At 40.6% G+C, this 22526-nt stretch overlaps 1 protein-coding gene across 2 annotated transcripts; it reads right to left on the bottom strand.

Annotated features, from left to right (window-relative positions):
* Positions 1–11211: 11211 nt before the first annotated feature.
* LOC115155326 (CMRF35-like molecule 3) lies at positions 11212–13039 on the bottom strand. 2 transcript variants are annotated; one of them, XM_029701895.1, is made up of 4 exons: positions 12912–13039; positions 12494–12814; positions 12135–12288; positions 11212–11755 (listed from the first exon to the last, which is right to left on the bottom strand). In XM_029701895.1, exons 1-4 carry the CDS (start codon positions 12958–12960, stop codon positions 11635–11637), a joined length of 645 nt encoding a protein of 214 aa, XP_029557755.1. In that variant the 5' UTR covers positions 12961–13039; the 3' UTR covers positions 11212–11634. The 2 variants fall into 2 exon arrangements, with proteins under 2 accessions (XP_029557755.1, XP_029557754.1); XM_029701894.1 differs by having other exon boundaries at positions 12494–12817.
* Positions 13040–22526: the final 9487 nt, after the last annotated feature.

Consider the following 22526-nt stretch of genomic DNA (forward strand, 5'->3'; position numbering starts at 1 on the left):
GATCTGGGTTTGAAACACAATAACCCAACAGAACCCTGACAGGTCCATGTATTATTCATCATTCGTCGCTACCAAATGAGCCTTTATAAGACAGAGCAAGTAATTCTATGTTTAGTGTGTTTTCTTAATGGGCCTAAACAAAAATGTCATTTTTTTTCAAACCCTTAAATCAGCTATGAAATCACAACAGTAAACCCTTTGCTGGGATCATCCGGTATTTGGTTTAATCTTGACTTCAGGCTATCCTTACATAGATACATTCTCATTATCTTAGCAGCTTACTGCTCTAATCTAAAATATTATCCAATTTGTAGAAATAAATAGTTGTATTATGCTAAATGCAGTCAAGTTAAAATGTAGTGATTTGCAAATGATTATGTGTCTATAGCCATCAACTACCACTAATCCAAGGCAAATGATTTCTTGCTGCTTTCATTTTCTCTACTAGTTGTTCAATAGCATGTTTCCCTGTCGGAGGAAACGTGATGTTTTGATGTGCATTCAAAGCTTTGTTCTAATGATTCTTCAATGACGTATCTGACACTACTCTGTCAAGGACATTGATTTATTCTACACTGAAGGTTTGACGTTTTCATTTTTTAAGAATAAAAAAGGCCTTCCTACTTGTTTCCCCTGTCGCCAGGACATCACTTTGGCCACTCTGTGTTCCAGATGGCTTTGTAGAAAAGGCCTGACCCTCTCCAGTCCTCAAGGACATTTAATGTGGACCAGGCAGAGGGGACATAGCGCTCAATACATATGAAAGCATTGCCTCAAAACAAGATCTTCAGGGATTCTTGAGCACTGGCATACACTGAAAACACATTAAGGCTCAAGGTCTGCTCCCAATGCTCATTTTTATGTAATGATGCTTTGGTGTTAAACTCCCTCAAAACGACCAAGGTCCAGCCTACTATGTGTCATTGTCATAACAATGATATAACATTGGTACTTCAATCATGGTACTTCAAACATAATCAAATCATGGAGTTGGTCATAACGCATTGCGATTTATTACAGGCGGTAGGTTCAGTACACATCATTGCATTTGTATCAGAAATTAGGCTGGCCCTCCTTGAAGTCTCGTAGATTGATGCTTTGTGTTCTTTTTGTCTTTGAAGGCCGTTTGCAGAAACTGTCGCCATACTTTGCCTCGTCATTAACCTTCAGATGTACAGTAGAAGTTACCAGAATCAGGAATGGCAAACTCTGGAGATTCTTTCAATCTCCACCAAGTTAGTTAATATGCGTTTAGTTTTTTTGCACGTCTCATGTGGAATGAGTTGGTGCCTGCTAGGTCATCAGGTGGACGTTGGAGAGCCTTTTTACTGAACAATGTGTTTGTTTCATATGATTGTGCTTTGCTTTCTGGGTTTTGTGTTGGCTTTTCATGTATTTAAAAAAAATTATAATAATTGAACCTAGGCAGGTCAGTTAAGAACAAATTGTTATTTACAATGATGGCTTAAGAACAGTTGGTTAACTGACTTGTTCAGGGGCAGAATGACAATTTTTTACCTTGTCAGCTGGGGGATTCGATCTAGCAACCTTTCGGTTGTTGGCCCAACACTCTAACCACTCGGCTACCTACCACCCCAATATAGATATGTGTAGTGTAATTGATGTGTATATACTGTAGATATGTATAGTGTAATTGATGTGTATATAGATATGTATAGTGTAATTGATGTGTATGTAGATATGTACAGTGTAATTGATGTGTATATAGATATGTATAGTGTAATTGATGTGTGTGTAGATATAGTGTAATTAATATGTATACAGATATGTATAGTGTAATTCATGTGTATATTGATATGTAAAGTGTAATTTATGTGTATATATATATATGTGTGTGTGTGTGTGTGTGTGTGTGTGTGTGTGTGTGTGTGTGTGTGTGTGTGTGTGTGTGTGTGTGTGTGTGTGTGTGTGTGTGTATATATATACACACACGTTGTTTTTTCATTTATAAAATAAAACTAAATATTGTTTGTGTTGTTATTATGTAAGGTTGCATGATGGTAAAAAGACTGACACATTGTATTGCAATAGCTTTATGTCCCAAAATAGAAAGAAACTAATAAAGAAACAACATCTCCTAAAAAGATGTAGAACATTTACCATTCAGTCAAAATACAACGGCCACAGAATGATCTTGATGAATAACTTTATTGGTGAATTAAGTTCAAAATCAGAACAAGCAAACAATGCAATCCGCTCTACAATGACTGCCAAATCCTCCCATTCTTTTCCAAGGACAGCTCACATCTTAACACATGGAACAGGGAATGTGTTCATCTGATGTCCCATCTTTACAGAAAAGTGAATGGGCAGCTGCCGTGCTGCGTTTCTACAGCCAACTTCACCTACAAGGCATCTGCTTCTGCCTGCTGAGGTGCCAGAGGACCATCCAAGTGGTTCAATTAAGACTGTGTGTGTAGCCAAAGAGCTCTATTTTCATGTGATTCAACAAATGTAAAACTCCTGGAGTTTGCTAAATGGCATCGACACTTGGATTGGAACCGGTGTTTTGGCCAGAGAACATGAAAACATAGGCTTTTGGCCAGGTGCACCAGTCTAAGATCCCTCCCAATGTGTTCTCCAACTCATTAAACATTTGAGAAAAAGGCTCAGTGCCATTATCCCAACAAGATGAGGAATTGAAAGGTATTGAAAACAGGGGTGTCAATAATTTTGACCCCTTCCCTTTTGAGAATTGTTTGTATACAAAATCTCTTTCACTGAGCAATTGTATTAGTATAAACATGTACTTTTTGCATACAATATAGCTCAACATTTGAATTATTTATTTTATACAGTCATTTTTGCTCATCTTCATCAATGGTGTCAATCATTTCAGACCCCATTGTATATTGTTAGATGTCAAGAGATAGCTATGATTACAATAACTTTTGGAGCTGAATAAGAGATAGCTATGATTACAATACCTTTGGGGCTGAATAAGAGATAGCTATGATTACAGTACCCTTTGGAGCTGAATAAGAGATAGCTGTGATTACAATACCTTCAGGAGCTGAATAAGAGATACCTATGATTACAATACCTTCTGGAGCTGAATAAGAGACAGCTGTGATTACAATACCTTCTGGAGCTGAATAAGAGATAGCTATGATTACAACACCTTCTGGAGCTGAATAAGAGATAGCTATGATTACAATACCTTCTGGAGCTGAATAAGAGACAGCTGTGATTACAATACCTTCTGGAGCTGAATAAGAGATAGCTATGATTACAACACCTTCTGGAGCTGAATAAGAGATAGCTATGATTACAATACCTTCTGGAGCTGAATAAGAGATAGCTGTGATTACAATACCTTCTGGAGCTGAATAAGAGATAGCTATGATGCCAATACCTTCTGGAGCTGAATAAGAGACAGCTGTGATTACAATACCTTCTGGAGCTGAATAAGAGATAGCTATGATTACAACACCTTCTGGAGCTGAATAAGAGATAGCTATGATGCCAATACCTTCTGGAGCTGAATAAGAGATAGCTATGATTACAATACCTTCTGGAGCTGAATAAGACATAGCCATTATTACAATACCTTCTGGGGCTGAATACGAGATAGCTGTGATTACAGTACCCTTTGGAGCTGAATAAGAGATAGCTGTGATTACAATACCTTCAGGAGCTGAATAAGAGATAGCTTTGATAACAATACATTCTGGAGCTGAATAAAAGATAACTATGATTACAATACCTTCTGGAGCTGAATAAGAGATAGCTCTTTTTGTGTCTTTGGCATCATTAAAGGTGAAGACTTATTTTATCAAATCAATTCTCTGTAATTAGTAATGCGTGATTAAACTAATCATGTACATTTTATTAACTAGGATGTCAGGGCACCATGGAAAATCTTCAGATTACAAAGTTATACTTTTCCGAATATAACTCTTCAGATATTTTAATATCTGATCAATTAGTCTTAGACTTATTCTTTACCTCACGTCAGTCTCATCTGAGCGTCGTAAATTGTTGGTTATCTGCACAAACCAAGCCTTTACTATAAATCATCCATACATCAATTGGCTTAATCATTTATTTACTAACTAACTAAATAATCACAGAAATGGCATGAACAAACAAACAGTAGATATTGGTTACTAACAATGATAGGGAAGATTCCCTAGTGGGCTACACCGATGTGACGGCTTGGTGGACAAAGGGAAGGGGGTGTGGACTGAGAAGAGCAGGAAAGACAAAATGGATTCATTACAAAGTCTATAATTATATACACTGAAATGCTAATCCTTCGCACATGAATGGCCGCTCATTCGAGAATAATTGCAAGTACATATGTATGGTGTATGTCATTGCTGTCTTCTCTGTTGGAATCCGGTCCATCTGCTGAAGAGTTCATCCGATTCTCACTTTCTCTCTTTCTGTTTCCCTGAAGATCAGTCTTTTGTGGTTAGAATAGATACTTCAGAGTAACATTCAGAAATGTTCTCATAGAATAGATGTTTCGGCGGTTGTCGGTATTCGCATCCCAGGTTAACCTAATTTCTAGCTGCAGACTAGTAATTCGTATGTAAGATTTGCTCTTATTCTGTAGAGATTGATAGTCTCAGAGTTTAACCATTTCCAGCCGTGTAGCCAATGCTCCACGTGATATGTTTTCTAGTCTTGGTACTATGACGCCAGATCATGTCTGTGCTCATGGGGGCGTGGCCGCTGACTAGTTAAGCTTTACAAGGAATTTACATTACATCCTTTCACAAAAAGTTCAATCTTTACTCATTCATTTTAAACTAGAAGTAGATGCAAACACCATAATTGAGAAATGTACACATTCAGATATATAGTTATGTGTGTTTCCTGTCCTTTGTGAGGTCACCAAATGAAACACACTCAACATAACTGTCCCTTAAGTGTCCACAGACCCTTCCCACATTCTCACAAGTGGACAGATATTTTCATTTTCACATTTTGGGGATTTAGGAGTTCGGCCACGTGAAATCCTTTGTTCACTCTGTGGTCTCTCTCTCTACATGAAAAGGGGGAGAGAGTCTCCGCCAGGAATTTACGACCTGAGATAACAGAACCTGGGTGTAGGAGAGCATGAGAGAGGGGGAATGCACGATCTACACACAGAAAGGGCCACGTCATGACACTATGATTACAATACCTTCTGGAGCTGAATAAGAGATAGCTATGATTACAATACCTTCTGGAGCTGAATAAAAGATAGCTATGATTACAATACCTTCTGGAGCTGAATAAGAAAATCAAGACCATTAGATCTTCAGAGGGAACTGCAACTACAGGTAGATTATCAGTGGATTACTTTCAAGCAACACTGCATTCAATTCAAGGATTACGTTATTTCTCCAGAAAATGCTTCACAATATATTTTTTGTGACAAAAGCAACAACTTTTCAGTGAAGTTTTGTGTTTCAAATAGCTTTTTCTTGATGGTTTTGACAAAATTATTACAAATTATGATATATCAAAGTATGAAGAGGAAAAAGATGAACGTTTTAAAGGCACATTTCAACACCATGCTGTACTGTTGTTGTCCATGACAGTGGTTATAAATGGATTGGCCTTGGCTAAGTGTCTCTCATTTTACAACTAATTGGCGGAAGCTTTAGACCATTCGTCTACTCTTAGTACAGCAAAACTCCAGCTGTAATTGCAGTCAATTGATTGCGGCAAAATCCCCCCATGGACTTGTAACCCTGTAGTTCCTGTTGGAAGGGATTTCAGAAACATGTACTCTGTAGTAGTAGCTACAACAGGGAACCTTCTAAACTAGCAAAATAAACTGTTTTTCTATTTTCGATTCAATATTCTTATGTCAAAGTATTTGTATTTATGTTCAACACTTTAAATTCAACATTGCTGGTTCTCTCAGTTATTTATCTTTTCACACTGCAATAGCTTTGACAACTACCTGGATTTATTTATTTAATTCTATTCAAAGAAAGTATACTAGGGGAAGGAAATGGTGAGAGGTGTGGTGGTGTATTTGTGAAAGTCTGAAACTAGCTCTCATGATGCGTGTTCTTCTCAGCCTGAGCAGACGGTGTCACACTGTTTCACCTTCCCACATCCACTCCATTAACTTCCTTGTTTCTTACCCCTGTGGGATGCTTGGGTGTCAGGGAGAGAAAAAAAATGGAAAGAAAAGGCAGCAGCTTTTCAAAGTCTTTAGACAGTCTACTCAGACAGCACAGGGGAAGAATCAACACACTTCACAAGCTTCCTGCTGTAACAGTTTTCACTTCTGTCTGCATGTTTTACAAAACCTATATGACATACACATTGTTGAAGCTATGAATATATTTCTGTGAGATTTGAGCCTTGGGCAATTATCATTCCTAATGTAAGAATGTGTTTGGATTGATTTAATAAATAACTAACTTCATAATGTCGACATCAAACAATAAGAACGGCCTGTGACATATTTCCCTCGAGTTGCCGTGGAGACCTAGCAACCGGGTTTGATTTAAGAGGGCTCTAAGCGTTATAATCTTTGAGCATTTAAAAATAAACTGATTGTGTAAAAGACACAAGGGCAGTCTTTGTAGTAACACACAAGCTGTCATGAGTATAGACGTGTCTGAGTAAGCCGAGAAAACTCTAGTATCTACTGCTTATCACAAGCTGTCATGCATATCGACGTGTCTGAGTAAGCCGACAAAACTCTAGTATCTATTGCTTATCATGCTTATTGCGACTATGATTGGATATAGGCAGTACAACCAAAGATGTTTATAACTAAACCAAGATACACCACAGCTTGCCGTGGGAAGAAATTAGTCATAGTGGGCAGAACAAGCAAGGAGGTGGGCAGGTCCAAGTATGCGTTAGCGATATCCTATTGCCGCTTTCTAATATACTTCTGCATATTTCCATTAGGGAACGCCTACTCTGTGGCGCGTGTGCAATAAATGAATTTGCCTTTGCACTCCTAATCATTGCAATTTTATTTTCTTTTGCAAAGGATAAAGTCTACAAAATGTTGTCCCCTCTGTTCATAACAGATTCTAGTTTTGGGAACAGAAAAATGTATTGAGATCAAATGTTTAATCGATGATAAAATTGTCAGAATGTCCGCCAAAATCCATCTAGTTCCATCTCGTTCCCTCTTCTCCCACTGAGCGCCAGTAGGTTTCCTCTCACTACCAAATTTGGTAGTGAGTGGAAACGCCAACCGGATGCTTCACATTTATACATCCAGTGAAATATCTGTCTCATTGTTCTATCTGTGGTACAAGTATCAATGCAACTGATCCAACCATATCAGTCTAAAGTCTGGAGAGACGTGAAAGAGTGCGTTATGCCATTAGGACTGCCATTAGAATCAGCGCTACATTGCCGCAGTGAGTCAGGTGTCACTACTAAAAACACAGTGAGACATCGGAGGATGCATATCTAAATGCATATTATTCCAATTTTAGTGAGGGAGAGTTACTACCACAAGGTTATCTTGACTGATGACGTACATTGTCTCATGTATGTCTCAGTAACTGTGCAGTGATCAGTTTCCGACTTCATAATCCTAAAGAGGTGGTTCTAAGATGCTATTTGTTCACATTTGCAGTGTGACTGTCATGAAGCTCACAGTTAGAGGCTACCTAACGTGCACTCTCCCAGTGGGTTGCATACCTCCACTCTTACTATGCCCTCAAAGGTCAAGTGATTACATGTCTGTCACACAAACATATTCAGAGCACACAGGCACAACAGGTAGTTCAGCCAGCACAGAGAGGTACAGTGAGAGGTGTAGGAAATAGAGAGGCATAGGAAAATTGTTACTTTTTAAATGTGTAATATGTTATATTTTCACATGTAAAAAAAGTATAATCTCCATGCTATCTGTGGTAGAACAATCAATGTTAAACTGCAAAATGTATTCATTTAAACAATCCCATTCAGAAAAATTGTAGCTGAAATCTTATTTTAGGGTGGAAGAAAATGGAACTCCCAAGTGTGTTCCAAGGGTGTTCCAACCTGCACATCATTTTAGATCCAGCACTCTACATTTACTATTTTAACAGATGCTTTTACCCACAGCGACTTATAGTAGTGAGTGCATACATTTTCATATTTGTTTGGACTGGTCCCCATGGGAACTGTACCCATAATGCTTCTGTTGCAAGTGCCATGCTCTACCAACTGAACCACACAGGACCACTCCACCTTCCATCAGCACAGCAAGGGTTCTTCGGCTGACCCTATCTGTGGAAAGGGTTTTACCTGGAACCAAAAGGGTTCTACCTGGAACCAAAAAGGGTTCTTCAAATGATTCTGCTATGGGGACAGCAGAAGAACCCTTTTAGGTTCAAGAATGCAGGTAGCCTAGCGGTTAGAGAGTAGGGGTGGCAGGTAGCCTAGCGGTTAGAGCTTAGGGGTGGCAGGTAGCCTAGCGATGAGAGCGTAGGGGTGGCAGGTAGCCTACTGGTTAGAGCGTAGGGGTGGCAGGTAGTCTAGAGGTTAGAGAGTAGTGGTGGTAGGTAGCCTAGCGGTTAGAGCATAGGGGTGGCAGGTAACCTAGTGGTTAGAGAGTAGTGGTTGCAGGTAGCCTAGCGGTTAGAGTAGTGGTGGCAGGTAGCCTAGCGGTTAGAGAGTAGTTGTGGCAGGTTGCCTAGCTGGTAGGAGCTTTGACCCAGTAGCCGAAAGATCGCTGGTTTGAATACCTGAGCCGACTAAGTGAAAAATCTGGCGATGTGCCATTTGAGCAAGGCGTTTAAATCCTAATTGCTCCTCTACGTCCCTCGCTAAATGACAAAAATGTAGTTGATTGGATTACTAAGAACTCAAAGGTTGTTTAAAAGCCATGTGATCTGTACAATTTAAAACCACAAAATGTACCAATGTAATGTAACTTTATATGTTTATTCCAAATTAGACCAGTTCATTTGTTAGAAATGGGCTCTAAAACAGGGACCTGGCTATCATCAATATATTTATATTATACCCATCTGTGGTTTCATACAGATGTAGGATCTTCATTTGAGCCAGTTTGCTGCAACAGGAAAATAATCCTGCAGCAACAGGAAATGTGGATTTTAATGAATGGACATTTTTGTAGGGGTTGATACATTTGTCGTTAGGGCAAATCAAGTCTGACATTTCAAAGTGGAAATTACACACTTTAGAAGCCTTTTTAAAAGTCAAATACATTAGAAGTTTGCATTTCCTGCTGTGCAGAAAAAAATAATCAATAACAAAAGAGTGATCAAGATCCTACATCTGCAAGAGACAACACTATTACTATGCTACTACACTGAACAAAAATATAAACGCAATACTTAAATTATTGGTCCCATGTTTCATGAGCTGGAATAAAAAATAACAGAAATGTCCCATACACACAAACAGCTTATTTATTTCAAATGTTGTGCACAAATCTTTGAGGAAAGGGGGATACCTAGTCAGTTGTCCAACTGAATGTATTCAACTGAAATGTGTGTTTTGCATTTAACCCAACCCCTCTGAATCAGAGAGGTGCGGGGCGCTGCCATAATCGACATCCACGTCTTCGGCACCCGGGGAACAGTGGTTTAACTGCCTTGCTCAGGGGCAGATACATTTTTTGTTAGGGCAAATCAAGTCAGAATTATGTAAGTGGAAATTACAAACAATAGGAGCCTTTTTAAAACTCAAATACACTATGAGTTTGTATTTCGTGCTGTTTAGGAAAATTCTCAACAACAAAAGAGTGATCAAAATAAGATCCTCCATTTGTATGAGTGTTTCCCTTTGTACAACCAGCCATTTCTAATCACAGAATACTTCTGTTCTGCTTCCAAGACAACCCCGCCTGCCCCAACCAACCCATTCCAACACACACACACACACACACACACACACACACACGCACGCACGCACACACACACACACACGCACACGCACACGCACACGCACACACACATACACACACCATGAAGGAAGCTTGAGTATCACATACTGTATACCTTCAGAGAAATGTTGAAAAGAGCTATGAAAACTGAGAACCACAAGGGACAAGGACAAAGGGAGTCACAGCGTCTGGCTTCTAAGTAGTGGTTACTAAGAACTGGCCACAAAAGCAAAAGGGAAGTTTACAAATAGAGCAACTTCCAAAGTGATAATAGCGATTAATTGTTGTATAAATATTCTATTCAGTTCATTTTTTACAGATGCTTTACAATGATTGATATGTGTGCTAGTCTAATGCCCCTTCTAGTATGGTACAGCTATTATCTCAGAGGATTGTGTTGTTTACAAAGTCTCTCTGTTCCTTTGGTGATGTTGTGGTGGGTTTCACTTGTTCAAAGAAATCTATTGCCATCAGGGTTTGCATGTCTGATAACATGATGACATCAAAGGGAGATGACTGGTAGCGTTACATTTACATGTGCTTGTTTATTTGTGTATAAACCAGCAGGCTCTCTGGGGTTTGAATAACTTCAAGCCCATATGAGACCATTTTTGTGTTGCCATTGGGATTGGTTTCTTTGATGTCTTCCAAGCCATGTCAAGATCTGTAGAAGTGAATGCAGGATGGCCATAAATTCAAAGGAGTAATCTGGTTGGGTTTATTAAAAATATACATGTGACATGCAACAATTTCAAAGATTTTACTGAGTTACAGTTCATATAAGGAAATCAGCCAATTTAAGTAAATGTATTAGACCCTAATCTATGGATTTCACATGACTGGGCAGGGGTGCAGCCACGGGTGGGCCTTGGAGGGCATAGACCCACTCACTGGGGAGCTAGGCCCAGCCAATCAGAATGAGTTGTTCTACACAAAAGGGCTTTATTAGAGACATAAATACTCCTCAGGACCCCCTCAGACGATCCCGCAGGTGAAGAAGCCGGATGTGGAGGTTCTGGGTTGGCGTAGTTACACGTGGTCTGCGCTTGTGTGGCAGGAAGGACGTACTGCCAAATTCTCTAAACTACATTGGAGGCAGCTTATGTTAGTGAAATTAACATTACATTTTCTGGCAACAGCTCTGGTGTACATTCCTGCAGTCAGCATGCCAATTGCACACGCCCTCAAAACTTGTAAACAAATTTGTGCATAACATTTGAGAGATGTATGTTTTTTGTGGCATTGAACATTGCTGGGATCTTTTATTCCAGCTCATGAAACATGGGACCAACACTTTACGTGTTGCGTTTATATAGTGTTGTTCCTTGCAGATGTAGGATCTTGATCACTCTTTTGTTATTCATAATTTTTTCTGCAAAGCAAGAAATGCAAATTTCTAATGTATTTGACTTTTAAAAAGGCTTCTAAAGTGTGTAATTTCCACTTTGAAATGTCAGACTTGATTTGCCCTAACGACAAATGAATCAACCCCTTCAAAATGTTCATTCATTAAAATCCACATAATAATTCACATTTTCTGTTGCTGCAGGATTATTTTCCTGCTGTAGCAAACCGGTTCAAATGAAGATCCTACATCTTTAGTTTTGTTTCTCTATACATTAATATCTCTCAGAACATGTTGTGACCTCAATTTATTTGCTTATTATTAATATATGTGCATGTTAGAATGTTTTACTTTTATAAATTAATACAAACAATATTCTCAACGATTTTGATTTGGGGAAAATGTAGCACACACTGAGGTAAGCGATACACTGGCAGGAATGGTACAAATATCAGCGATGGCATTGTATACTGAAGAGAACAAGGAACAGACACAGGAAGAGGAAGAGCATCCAGCGCAGTACTCTCCATACTTTCCACACCAGATCATCTTGATCCAAGGACACTGTCACACTGTAGATATAGAGTCAGCTGAGGGTGAACCACATTGAAATGTAACAAATGAAGAGTAATCTAGCCATTCATAGGTAAGCAGGTCTGTGCAACTTTTACAATACAGTTCGGGGCTGCCCAATTTCGGTCCTGGAGGGCCGAAAATACTTCTGCTTTTTGTTTCTACCTGATTAGAAGGAGAGGATGAAAACCAGAAGTGTTCCTGCCCTCAGGGATCGGAATTGGGCAGCCCTGATATAGTTACTTTGTGCATTCTGCTGTTTTAGATTATTGAGTGAACATCCCCTGCGTTCATATGTACATTATGCAAAAACAGCATTCCACAATGTGTCGACAATTTACAATAAATTGGTAGCCTTATTTACTAAGCTATGTTTACCTTGTTGAATTGCTTGTAGCAGATATGAGACTTGTTGTTTGAGTCATACAAGGTGTGGACCGTGTTGTTGCCTCAAGATGAGTTAACGTTGTTGGGGAAGTTGAGGTCTCGTTGTATTGTTCAGTGGTTTCTGTTTTGAGCTGAGGTACAAGCCCTGCAGGAAACAGCAACTCACACAGCAACTCATAACGGACATAGCATAAAAAGCAATGATATGAAACAACAGGTTTCTTTAGAAACATTTGTAAGCAGTGATTTCACTAATAGCAATTGATCACTGGTAAATGCAATGTTATATTAAATTCCTCAGAGGAAAATAAAAACTGTAAGCAACAACTTCAGCTACATACAGTACTTACACTCAGAGACAGTCAGCTGAAGACGAAATGCCAAAGTTCTGCTGGCTCTTTCAATTGCACACCAGTACCAGCCACTGTCCTCGGCAGTTGCTCCTTTCATACTGACTGTGAATAACCCAAGGTTTTTATCATCCAATATCTGAACATCACTGGTCAGATATTTAGGTTGATCAGATCGAATGATAACTGTGCAGAAGTACCAGTGATAACCCCTGCACCAGAATTTGACCTTGTCCCTGTTGAACTGGTGATACTGGCAGGAGATGTGGACCGTTTCACCAACTGCACTCTTGACCTCTGAGGGTCCGGAGAGGGATGAGGCTGCTAAAGGAAATCACAAACAAGCACATGCATTAAACAATGTGTCTTCATTTAACAGTGATTAAACATTTATAGTAAATTATTTAAAACAACATACCTGTCAGTAAACATAAGATGATGAGATTGATCCAAATCTTAGTAGTCATCTTTCTGCTTAAACTCAATCTTTATCTGAAATCTATGACTTTAAAGATTATGGAAATGGAAACTTTGTTTGTGGTTACTGGTGAAAGCATTCAGACTGGGCTGTGAGGTCCACCCCTTCCTGTACCTGCTCTCTTTGTCTATTGGGCAGTTCCACACCAGGATACCCAAAATATTTTTGCGCTACCTCAGGTTGTTCTGGCAATTAAAACATAGAAACTTCATTGGGTGGAAGGACGTTTGACATGCTTTATACAATTGTATCATAAACAATATTTGAGAAAATCATGATGAAAGTGGCCATTTTAGGCCCTTTTTAGACCTATACATGCCTCCTGTAAGACCTTATGGTCTGTGAAACATACATGATACAGACATCATTGTGCTGTCATCAGAATGAATGAGAACAGAACAAACCAGTGGAACTAAGTAGTAGGCCTAGTAAATAAAAAACAAGCACCGCCAGGAAAATGGCTCCACCGTAAACTCCACCTCCGACTGTTCCTGATGATCTTGGAACAGAGGACCCAGCCCAGGTTAGCCTAGAATCCTACCCTAGCTGCAGATTTTCTTTCCAAAAACGTTCTGGAGATATGTACTTACATAAGGTCATCGTTTGCTTGGAGCTGGTGGTGGTTCTTCAAATCCTTTGGTATTATCAATAACATTCTTCCAGTTAGAATACCCAGCTTGGGTGAAGGCCTTGTTTGCATTAGTATTGGACCCAACACTGAACTTTTGACATGGGAAACAAAATGCTGCATCTGCAATAACTGAGAATTCCAGCCACTCTCTTCCTATGAACCAGATCAAATCAAATCAAATTGTATTTCTCACATGTGCCAAATACAACAGGTGAAGGACTTACCCTGAATTGCTTACTTACAAGCCCTTAACCAACAATGCAGTTCAAGAAATAGTTCCGAAAATATTTACTAAATAAACTAAAGTGAAAAAAATCTAAATTAAAATGTAACACAAGAAAATGACATAACAATAACAAGGCTATGTACAGGGGATACTGGTACCGAGTCAATGTGCCAGGGTACAGGTTAGTCAAAGTTATTTGTAAAGTGACAATGCCTGGGGTGGGGAGTCAATGTGGTCCTAGACTTGGCACTCCAGTACCACGTGTGCTAGCAGAAATAATAGTCTATGACTTGGGTGACTGGAGTCTTTGACAATTCTTTGGGCCTTCCTCTGACACCGCCTAGTATATAGGTCCTGGGTGGCAGGAAGCTAGGCCCCAGTTATTTACTGGGCCGTACGCACTACACTCTGTAGTGCATTACAGTCAGATGCAGAGAGGTTCCATACCAGGCGGTGATGCAACCGGTCAGGATGCTCTCGTTGGTGCAGCTGTAGAACTTTTTGACGATCTGGTGACACATGCCAAATCTTTTCAGTCTCCTGAGGGGGAAAAGGGGGGGGGGGGGGGGTGTTGTACTCTCTTTAAAACTGTCTTGGTGTGTTTGGACCATGATAGTTCATTGGTGATGAGGACACCGAGGGGCCCCAATGTTGAGGATCAGAGTGGCAGTGGATGTGTCTGGATGTTTTGTTGCCTACCCTGACCACCTGGGGGCGGCCCGTCAGGAAGTCCAGGATCCAGTTGCAGAGGGAGGTGTTTAGTCCCAGGGTCCTTAACTTAGTGATGAGCTTTGTGGGCACAATGGTATTGAATGCTGAGCTGTAGTCAATAAACAACATTTTCACATAGGTGTTCCTTTTGTGCAGGTGGGAAAGGGCAGTATGGAATGCATTTGAGATTGCATCATCTGTGGATCTGTTAGGGCGGTATGCGAATTGGAGTTGGTCTAGGGTTTCCGGCATGATGGTGTTGATGTGAGCCACGACCAGCCTTTAAAAGCACTTCATGGCTACCGGCGTGAGTGCTACATGGCAGTAATCATTTAGGCAGGTTACCTTCGCTTTCTTGGACACATGGACTATGGTGGTCTGTTTGAAACATGTAGGTATTACAGACTCGGTCAGGGAGAGGTTGAAAATGTCAGTGAAGACACTTGCCAGTTGAGTACACGTCCTGGTAATCCATCTGGCCCCGCGGCTTTGTGAATGTTGACCTGTTTAATGGTCTTGCTCACATCGGCTACGGAGAGCGTGATCACATAGTCGTACGGAACAGCTGGTGCTCTCATGCATGCTTCAGTGTTGCTTGCCTCGAAATTAGCATAAAAGGCATTTAGATCGTCTGGTAGGCTTGCGTCACCGGGCAGTTCACGGCTAGGTTTCCCTTTGTACTCTGTAATATTTTTCAAGCCCTTCCACATCGAATGAGCATCAAAGCTGGTGTAGTAGGATTCAATCTTGGTCTTGTATTGAAGCTTTGGCTGTTTGATGGTTCATCTGAGGGCATAGCGGGATTTCTTATAAGTGTCCGGATTAGTGTCCCGCTCCTTGAAAGCGGCAGCTCCAGCCTTTAGCTCGGTGAAGATGTTGCCTGTAATCCATGGCTTCTTTTTGGGAAATGTACGTGTGGTCACTGTGGGGACGACGTCGTCGATGCGCTTATTAATGAAGCCAGTGACTGAGGTGGTGTACTCCTTAAGAATCCCGGAACGTACTCTTGTCTGTGCTAGCAAAACAGTCCTGTAGCGTAGCATCCGCGTCATCTGACCACTTCCGTATTGAGTGAGTCACTGGTACTTCCTGCTTTAGTTTTTGCTTGTAAGCAGGAATCAGGAGGATAGAATTATGGTCAGATTTGCCAAATGGAGGGCAAGGGAGAGCTTTGTATGTGTCTCACTGTGTGCTATTAAATGAATGTTTTTAGACAGAAAATCTGCAGCAGCTAGGTAGGATTCTAGGCTAACCTGGGCTGGCTCCTCTGTTCCAAGTTCATCAGGAGCTGTCAGAGGTGGAGGTGGCTGTGGAGCCATACGCTGCCAGGATAATGGTATTTCTGAATTATATTTCTGATTCAAGACATTCTCCATAGACATACTCCATATGTTAGAGCACACTATAAGGAGTATAATTACATCAAGATGTAGGAAAAATGGCCACTTTCATCAACACATTTTTTTGATACAAATGCAAAAAAAACATGTCAAACGTCCTTCCTCCCAATGAAGTTTCTGTTTGAATTTCCAGAACAATAGGAGATACCAAAAATATTTTTGGGCTATCCTGGTGTGGAATCACCCTATTCTCAGAAACCAAAACAAGGAGAGGAATTCATAGCAGAAACTGAGGGGGCAGACAGATATTTTGCCCATTTAAAATGATTAACACTGTTAAGACTATAAAACTGATTAATGCTGTGCCCCAGGGGACAGACAGAGCTCATTCCCATTAAAACGGATAAAGAACGTGCCCAAGGGCAGAGACAGTGCTCATGTCCATTGAAACTGATTAAGACCATGTCCAGGTGGAGAGACAGTGCTAATGTCCATTGAAACTGATTAAGTGTTAAGACTATTGAAACTGATTAAGACTGTGTTGAAACAGATTAAGACTGTGGCCAATCAATTTGTATCCCTTTTTGGTATGAAGATCAAATCAAACTTCATTTGTCACATGCACCAAATACAACAGGTATCACGGTAAGGCAACACCCGACCGTGAAATGCTCACTTACAAGCCCTTAACCAACAATGCAGTTTCAAGAAAATATAGTTAAGAAAATATTTACAAAATAAACTAAAGTTAAAAATAAAATTAAAAGTAACACAATAAAATAACAATACCAAGTCAATGTGCGGGGGTACAGGTTAGTCGAGGTAATTTGTACATGCAGGTAGGGGTAAAGGGACTATGCATAGATAATAATCAGCAAGATATACAATACATATAGTTCATTGTGCATGGGATTAATTCATGGGATTAATTAATGGGTTTAATTCATGGGATTAATTTGTAGGATTAATTAATGGGATTAATTCATCGGTTTAATTCATGGGATGAATGCATAGGATTAATTCATGGGATAGATTAATGGGATTCATTCACAGATTTTCGCCCATCAGTGTCCCCTCAAAATAAATATACCAGTATGCATGGCGCCTCTTGGGGCAGATGATAACATACGGAGAAGAAGAGAATTGATAGTGCAAAGTGCTTATCACCCTACTCATAACAACATATTGTCACGACTTCCACTGAAGGTGGCTCCTATCCCTGTTTGGGCGGTGTCGGCGGTCGTCGTCGCCGGTCTACTAGCTGCCACCGATCCATTTTTCCTTTTTCGTTTGTGTCTGTCTGTTTTTTCACACCTGTGTTCATTTAGTTGATTTCGGTGGGTGTATTTACACCCCGCTGCCTGCTAGTCTTTGTGCGGGATTATTTGTATGTGTTCCGCCGTTAGGGGTGCGTGTCTGCACCACAGGGTTTTAGTTTTATTTCGGAAGTGTTACCGTTTTTGAGACTTTGTTTAGGAGTCGAGGTTTCTCCTCCGTGTGTGTAATTAGTTTCCCTGTGTGTGGCGACTTCGTTTTGGGCGTGTTTTTCCCTCATGTTTTTATTGAGTTTGGGACTACCGTAATAAACATTTTGTGCCACTGGAACTTCCTTGCTCTCCTGCTCCTGATTCCTGCACCCCCCTCCTACTAGGAGGCATTTTAACACATATGATGTAAATTATCAATTAATTTATAAATGTTACCTTGGACTGCTAATGGGTGATAATAATGATCAGGCTAAAGCAAAACGAAGATGGCAAAGTATGGACAGGTCACGCTCTGAGAATATTAAAGATCTGCTTGGCTTAGTCTATGTAACATTAACTTGTTGCAGGTGGCAAGGTATCAAAATTGAAATGTCCTTAGGCAGCCAAAACACACATTAATTCTGTAACGACCCGCCACACTGGAGTGAACATCATCATTATTGGTCAGGTGAGGCAGAGTTATCTGTTCCAAAGCGCCTAATGACTTTTTAAGCCTCTTTGGAGGGATGACAATGACTTTCATTAATCCATCCAAGGCCAGTGTTGCTTGCTATAGGATTTGATATGGGTGAGGATCTACTCTGATTTGAAAGAAAACATTGTTTCATTCAACTTGTTTTACACACATAAATAATGGCTTTAATCTTACTCTGTTCTATTCACAAAGGGCCCGATTCAGACTTAGGAAATGTACACCTTTCCTACGCACTGTAGTTGGTATTCAGACTTACCTTATGCAGGTGTGCAATGGGATTTGCAGGCGTGGTTCCCTTAGCGCGTGCTGAATACATTTAATTCGACCGTTGAAAACCCTCCCACTTGCTGGCCTACAGATTTTCTCATGGAGTTTGCATTCAATAGGGTTTTCAATACATTTATCTTAAGCCATTCCTTTAAATACTGTTTACCTTTAATTAGCATTTTGTCGACAGACTAGAATACATCGAGAGAATGGGTTCAGAAAATAGGGATCAACAAAAGAAAGCTATGTAAATGTATGCATATTTGTCTCAGTTTCAGCACCAACTGGTAGACTATACTCTGATCTTGTAGGTTATTTAGGCATATTTTAGGGTTGGGAAAGTATGTATGAATCGGAGAAAACAGGTTTAAACTGCTACATGTGGTCTGAGTTCCATCATGATTCAAATAGGCTACATGTCCCAAATTATTGCACAGCGTTAGCCTAATATGATCCACTATAACTAGCAACCCTCATTAACAACTACACAGAAAGGTACAAGGAAACTAACACTAAAATTACAGTCCAAAAAATGATGTGGGTATTATTACTGACAGTGGCTCCATATAGTGGCTAATATTTAACATGATACAAATTGTAAAATAAAATGGAGAAAGCCCGGGTCTCCTAATTTCATCCCTGCAAATTATGAGTGCATACAATAACAATTTGGAATAATGCTATTTATAGACTACAGCTTCTTCAGGCTAGGCGTCCCGCTAGCTGGACAACTTCCGGTGAAACTGGAGGGCGCGCAAATCAAATAAATAATCATAAAAATTATGGATATTAAACATTTAGGTACATACAAGTGTCTTATATCGGTTAAAAGCTTAAATTCTTGTTAATCTAACTGCACTGTCCGATTTACAGTAGGCTTTACAGCGAAAGCATGCCATGCGATTGTTTGAGGACGGCGCTCCACCTCAAAATATTTTTCCACCGGCACAGGTTTCATGAATTCACAAATATTCAGAAATATTCACTTACTTTTTGAAAATCTGCCTCTGATTTGTCATCCAAAGTGTCCCAGCTTTAACATGCAGTGTCTTTTTGTTAGATAAAATCCTTCTTTATATCCCAAAAAGTCTGTTTAGTTGGCAACATCGATTTGAGTAATCCACTCGGTCAACATGCCACGATAGGAATCCAAAAATCTACCCTTAAACTTCGTTTCAAAAAGTCAAAATATGTTTCTATTTAATCCTCAGATACCCTAAAATGTAATCAAACTATAATATTTCATACGGAAAGAAGTATGTTCAATAGGAAACCAATATTAGCAGGTGCGCGTTGTCTTCATGGTGCGTGCACACACGAATTTCCAAGCAGGTGTCCTTGTACTAAAAATCGTATTTCTTGGGTGGAATAAATCATGGGTCGAATAAATCATGTTTATCTTGAACAAATATAAATGAAACAAGGTTTTCATCACTATTGATGTTGATTGCTTTGAACTGAACAAATTGGAAGGACACATTTTACATACAGTATTTTATGGAAATTATAAATGAGCCCCATTGAACACAAATTAAGTCCGGTCTACACACCACATGAGGGACAGAGTTTTACTGTGTGTGTGTTGCAAATGTATTTCTTGCACTTGATTCATGTGTACTGTGTCTTCCTGTCCTTCTTGGGTCCACACACACGCTTCTGAAAATTGCTACCGGCTGCAATCTAGAATGATGAAAACATGTAGTTCAGGATTTTTACTAGCATCTCACTCAGTCACTCACATATAGTGGCTTGCGAAGTTATTCAATCCCCTTGGCATATTTCCTATTTTGTTGCCTTACAACCTGGAATTAAAATGTTGTACTGTTCCTACCATCGTCAGCTGCCTCTTGAGGAACACCTGTCCCAGCATGTGCGAAGTAAAAAAGTTATCGCATGTGATGTTGTGGCCATGGAGTCCCTGTGTCACATCCAGGACAACCCGCATACCTTGGTTCTTCTCAGGGGCTCCTCCATCTGGCTTCCCCGTATACACTTGCAAGTTCCACGTATATGATGAAGCAGCATCACAGGCAGCCCAGATCTTGATTTCATATTTTGCGGGTTTAGATGGTATGTACTGCCTGAAGGGGCAGCGGCCCCTAAATGGCATAAGCTGCTCATCAACACTAACGTTGGGCCCAGGGTTGTAAAACAGGGGAAGGCTGTCCACCCACTTGTCCCACACTAACCTGATTGCAGCTAGTATGTCTCTCTGCTGCTGAGCTGTTCTGGTGTCTCAGTTATCGAAGCGGATAATCCTGGAAATAATGTGGAAGTTTGCACGGAGATGTTCTCTGCCAGTTTCTGCATCCCACGGGGATTCTGTGAATTCCCCATTGGATCTAAAAGCACCAGCATGGATAAGAACCCCAAAGTATGCATGTAAATGAGTTTGGTCCATCTCTCTCCAAAACAATGCTTTCCCTCTAAATTAGTGCAGTCCAAAATGATTTTTTGGATGGTGTCTGGGATGAACAGTTGAAAATAAGACTTTATGTCCTGCATATGTGTGACCACCATCCGCGTTGGCCCAGGTTGCATCCTTGGCAGCCATGCGGGGTGGCTCATTCCTTAGGCAAGAAGACCATTCAATTTCACAATTTTTTTCATCCGTTTTTTTTTCATCCTGCAGGCTGCTGATGAGGTGGTTGGTGGCGGGCTGGTCCTGGGGCTGGCTGCTGACGGGCTGGTCCAGAGTCAATCTCATTATCTTCTTCCAACTCACTGTTAGACTCCGAATTGACAGACATGATCGTCATATTTGGATAATTCTTAATCTTCCAAAGTGGAAGACTCTCCTTCCACACTAGCTTCTCTCTCTACAAAAATTATTTCTGAGGCCCTCTGAGCTGAGAATCATTTTGCCATACTGATTGATTTTGTTAAGGAGCTACACATGCATAGTTTTTTATTTGTTGTGTCCCTCCCCCAATTTGCACGTGGCTGGGGTCGAGCGTGGGAAAATACTGATTTTTTTACAATGTATAAAAATAATGTATCAAAATATTGTATTGTAATAACATTGTGCAGGGGAAAAACAGAGGGTTAAATACACAACACATAATGAGGGAAATGAGTGGAGGAGGAATAATGGTCTGGGCTGTATTTCATGGTTCTGGCTAGGCCCCTTAGTTCCAGTGAAAGGAAATCTTAACGCTACAGCAAACAATGACATTCTAGACGATTCTGCGCTTCCAACTTCGTTGCAACAGTTTGGGGAAGGCCCTTTCCTATTTCAGCATGACAATGCCCCTGTGCACAAAGCGAGGTCCATACAGAAATTATTTGTCGAGATCGGTGTGGAAGAACTTGACTGGCCTGCACAAAGCCCTGATCTCAACCCCATCGAACACCTTTGGAATGAATTGTTACCCTGACAGCGAGCCAGATCTAATCGCCCAACATCAGTACCCAACCTCACTAACACTCTTGTTGCTGCAAGTCCCTGCAGCATTTTTCCAACATCTACTGGAAAGTCTTCCCAGATAAGTTAAGGCTGTTATAGCAGTGAAGTGGGGACCAGCTCAACATTCATGCCCTTTCGTGTTCGTGGCTAAGTATGACTGCTACACCATCATTAAGTTTGCTGACAACACAACAATGGTAGGCCTGATGACCGACAATGATGAGAGGAGGTCAGAGACCTGGCAGTGTGGTGCCAGGACAACAACCTCTGCCTTAACGTGAGCAATACAAAGGAGATGATCTTGGACTACAGGAAAAGGAGGGCAAAACATGCCCCCATTCACATCGACGGGGCTGTAGTGGAGCACGGTTGAGAGTTTCAAGTTCCTTGCTGTCGACATCCCCAACAAACTATAATGGTCCAAACACACCAAGACAGTCGTGAAGAGGGCACAACAACACCTTTTCCCCTCAAGAGACTGAACAAATTTGGCATGGGTCCTGAGATCCTCAAAACCTTCTACAGCTGCACCATCAAGAGCATCCTGATCTGTTGCATCACCGCCTGTTATGGCAACTGCTCTGCATCCAACCATAAGGCGCTACAGAGGGTAGTGTGTACGGCCCAGTACATCACTGAGGCCAAGCTTCCTGCCATCCAGGACCAATATACTATGCGGTATATAAAAAAAGTCAAGACTCCAGTCCCCCAAGTCATAATCTGTTCTCTCTACTACCACACGGCATGTGGTACCGGCATGTGGTACCAGTCCAGGTCCAAAAGGCTTCTTAACAGCTTCCAGTCCCAAGCCATAAGACTGCTGAACAATTAATCAAATGGCTACCCAGACTATTTACATTCACATCACCCCCCTTTGTTTTTACACTGCTGCTACTTACTGTTTATTATCTGTGCATAGTTACTTTACCCCTACCTACATGTACAAATTACCTCGACTAACCTGTACCCCCGCACATTGGTATTGTTATTTTATTGTGTTACTAATTTATTT

The sequence above is a fragment of the Salmo trutta genome, chromosome 20 (assembly GCF_901001165.1).
Source record: "Salmo trutta chromosome 20, fSalTru1.1, whole genome shotgun sequence".
Classification (NCBI taxonomy): Eukaryota; Metazoa; Chordata; class Actinopteri; order Salmoniformes; family Salmonidae; genus Salmo; species Salmo trutta.